The following is a 3176-nucleotide window of genomic DNA, read 5'->3' as shown; positions in this document are numbered from 1 at the left end:
TGTAGGGAACATTTCCTGGTACCTCTAGGTCAAGCTAAATGCACATCCCCACCTGACATCGGGCCCCAGGCTCCCCCTCCCCCAGGCCTCTCCTCCTAGTACACAGTAGTTCACTCTGGAGTCTAGGGACTGATGGGACAAGCTATGTGACCTTGGACGAGTGACTTCCCCTCTCTGGTCTGTGCAAAGATTCAGGAAGATAATGATGATCATGTGTGGGTATGGCACACGATAGGTCCTCAGGAAGTGGCTGTGGAAAGACTAAATGAGGTTGACCAAAAGATGTGAGGGATTCTAGGATGATTATGGGTGGCTCCAGTCGGGCCAAAAAGATTCTGTGGCCTCTGGTAGGTGAGGCAGGGGAGGTGGTAGAAAAGTGTGGACTCAGGAGCCAGACCACCCAATTCAAATCCTATTCTCTCAGAGGAGGTGACATTGAACAGAGACCTGAAGAGTCAGTCAGGGGAGTACCTGGGGTTAGAGCATTCTGGGCAGAGGGCACAGCACGTGCAAAGGCCCTGGGGCAGGACCAGGCCTGGCGTGTTGGAGGAACAGTGAGGAGGCCCATGTGGCTGGAGCAGAGTGAGGGAAGGGGAGAGAGGGAGGAGGGGAGGGCAGGGAGGGGATGGGGGCAGGTCGTGCAGGGCCTTGTAGGCTGTAGGGAAGATTTGGGCTTTTATCCCGGGGAGGTGGGAGTCCTGGAGGGCTGTGGATGGAGAAGGGACAGGATCTGACTCAGGTGCTCACTGGTGCCCTCTGGCTGCTGCAAGGAGAACAGACTGGGGGGAGGCTGTGGGAGGACCAAAGCAGAAGCAACTCTACTGATCCAGATGGGCAATGAGGGGGCCAGACCAGGATGGAAGCAGAGGAGGGGGCAAGAAGAAATGTTACCTGCTCACAAAAATACTAGCCAATATTCTACTCCTAATCCTTGTCCTCCGGAGCTTGCATTCCCCAGTGAAATTACAGACAATAAACATGATTAATTTAAAAAAACAGGTTTATCACTTCTGCGGAGGATAACAAAGTCCTAAAGAAGGGGAAAGAGGGAACCATGCAGGTATCTGAGGGAACAGCATTCCAGGCAGAGGGAACAGCATATGCAAAGGCCCTGAGGCAGGACTGTGCCGGGTGTGTGGCAGGGACAGCAAGGAGGCCTGTGTGCTTGGGGCAGAGTGAGCGAGGGGGAGAGAGGGAGGAGGGGAGGGCAGGGAGGGGGCGGGGCATGTCGTGCAGGACCCTGTGGGCCGAAGGGAGGATTTAGGCTTTTACTGAAAGATGAAAGAACTGAGGTGATTTTGAGCTAAGGCAGAACATGATTTAGGTTTTATCAGAATCCTTCTGGCTGCTGGGTGAAGGGAAGCAAGGATGGAACCCGAGAGAGAACAGACAAGTCATAATAGTAACAATAATAATAATAATGATGATTTTGTTATTATTCAACTACTAGGATGGCTGGGAGTGGGGTGGAGGGTGGACTTTCCCCATATCAGCCTGGGTGTCCCCTCTCCTTCCCTCTTCAGGCCAGTCTGGAGCCGGCAACAACTGGGCCAAGGGCCACTACACAGAGGGTGCCGAGCTGGTGGACGCAGTCCTGGACGTGGTCCGGAAGGAAGCCGAGAGCTGTGACTGCCTGCAGGGCTTCCAGCTGACCCACTCGCTGGGCGGGGGCACGGGGTCCGGGATGGGCACCCTCCTCATCAGCAAGATCCGCGAGGAGTTCCCGGACCGCATCATGAACACCTTCAGCGTGGTGCCGTCACCCAAGGTGTCGGACACGGTGGTGGAGCCCTACAACGCCACCCTGTCCGTGCACCAGCTGGTGGAGAACACGGACGAGACCTACTGCATCGACAACGAGGCGCTGTACGACATCTGCTTCCGCACCCTGAAACTGACCACGCCCACCTATGGGGACCTCAACCACCTGGTGTCGGCCACCATGAGCGGGGTCACCACGTGCCTGCGCTTCCCGGGCCAGCTCAACGCCGACCTGCGCAAGCTGGCCGTGAACATGGTGCCCTTCCCGCGCCTGCATTTCTTCATGCCCGGCTTCGCGCCGCTGACCAGCCGGGGCAGCCAGCAGTACCGCGCGCTGACGGTGCCCGAGCTCACCCAGCAGATGTTCGACGCCAAGAACATGATGGCAGCCTGTGACCCCCGCCACGGCCGCTACCTGACCGTGGCCGCCGTGTTCCGGGGCCGCATGTCCATGAAGGAGGTGGATGAGCAGATGCTGAGCGTGCAGAGCAAAAACAGCAGTTACTTCGTGGAGTGGATCCCCAACAACGTGAAGACGGCCGTGTGCGACATCCCGCCGCGCGGCCTGAAGATGGCCGCCACCTTCATCGGCAACAGCACGGCCATCCAGGAGCTGTTCAAGCGCATCTCGGAGCAGTTCACGGCCATGTTCCGGCGCAAGGCCTTCCTGCACTGGTACACGGGCGAGGGCATGGACGAGATGGAGTTCACTGAGGCCGAGAGCAACATGAATGACCTGGTGTCCGAGTACCAGCAGTACCAGGACGCCACGGCCGAGGAGGGGGAGTTTGAGGAGGAGGCCGAGGAGGAGGTGGCCTAGGGCCGCCTCCATCACTTCACATCAGGGCCCTGCTAGGATGCTGACATTTGACCCCCCAAGAACCCCCTGCTTCACCTCCCAGCCTGACTCCCCTCTGACCCTACAACCTTGCACCTCTTTCCCGGCCAACCTTTGACCCTTGAGCCCCACTTTATCTCTGACCCCCCTTGAACTCTCCCACCTTGGACACCCCCATGAGCCCTGCTTCACTTCTGACCCTACAAGCCCCACCTTTAACTCCATGATCCCTCCTTCACCCCTGACCTCTCCACCCTTGACCTCCCCACGAGCCCCATTGCACCCCCCAGACCTATAAGCCCTGGTTTACTTCAACCCCTCCCTCTGAGTCTCTCCCTTCATCTCTGAACTTGCCTCACCTTTGACCCCACCAGTCCCACCCGCCCTCTGAACTGACCACCTTTCTGGCTTCCGTGACCCCCCATTTCCTTCCTGAATTCACTCCCGTCAGCTCCCGCCGACCTTGGTTTTCCAGGGGTGCTGCTGGGGGAGAAAAGCCCTGGAGCATGTGGGCAAGAGAGGCTGCTCCCCGACCCTCCCCCCGCCTCACCCTCAATAAATTAATTGTTGTCCCGCC

General features: G+C 58.1%; 1 protein-coding gene across 2 annotated transcripts in view; it reads left to right on the top strand.

Annotated features, from left to right (window-relative positions):
* The window catches only part of TUBB4A (tubulin beta 4A class IVa), a 6038-nt gene extending 2862 nt beyond the window's left edge, over positions 1-3176 (top strand). The window contains exon 5 of one of the 2 annotated variants that reach the window (XM_007460575.1): positions 1524-3176. In XM_007460575.1, coding sequence (XP_007460637.1) covers positions 1524-2581 — 1058 coding nt within the window. In that variant the 3' untranslated portion in view covers positions 2582-3176. The remainder of the gene's footprint in view (positions 1-1523) is intronic. The other variant, XM_007460574.1, reaches the window with a different exon arrangement.

Source organism: Lipotes vexillifer, unplaced genomic scaffold, assembly GCF_000442215.2.
Source record: "Lipotes vexillifer unplaced genomic scaffold, Lipotes_vexillifer_v1.1 scaffold1011, whole genome shotgun sequence".
NCBI classification, from domain to species: Eukaryota; Metazoa; Chordata; class Mammalia; order Artiodactyla; family Lipotidae; genus Lipotes; species Lipotes vexillifer.
The sequence above is the reverse complement of the archived record's forward strand: the minus strand, read 5'-3'. Positions and strand labels throughout refer to the sequence as shown.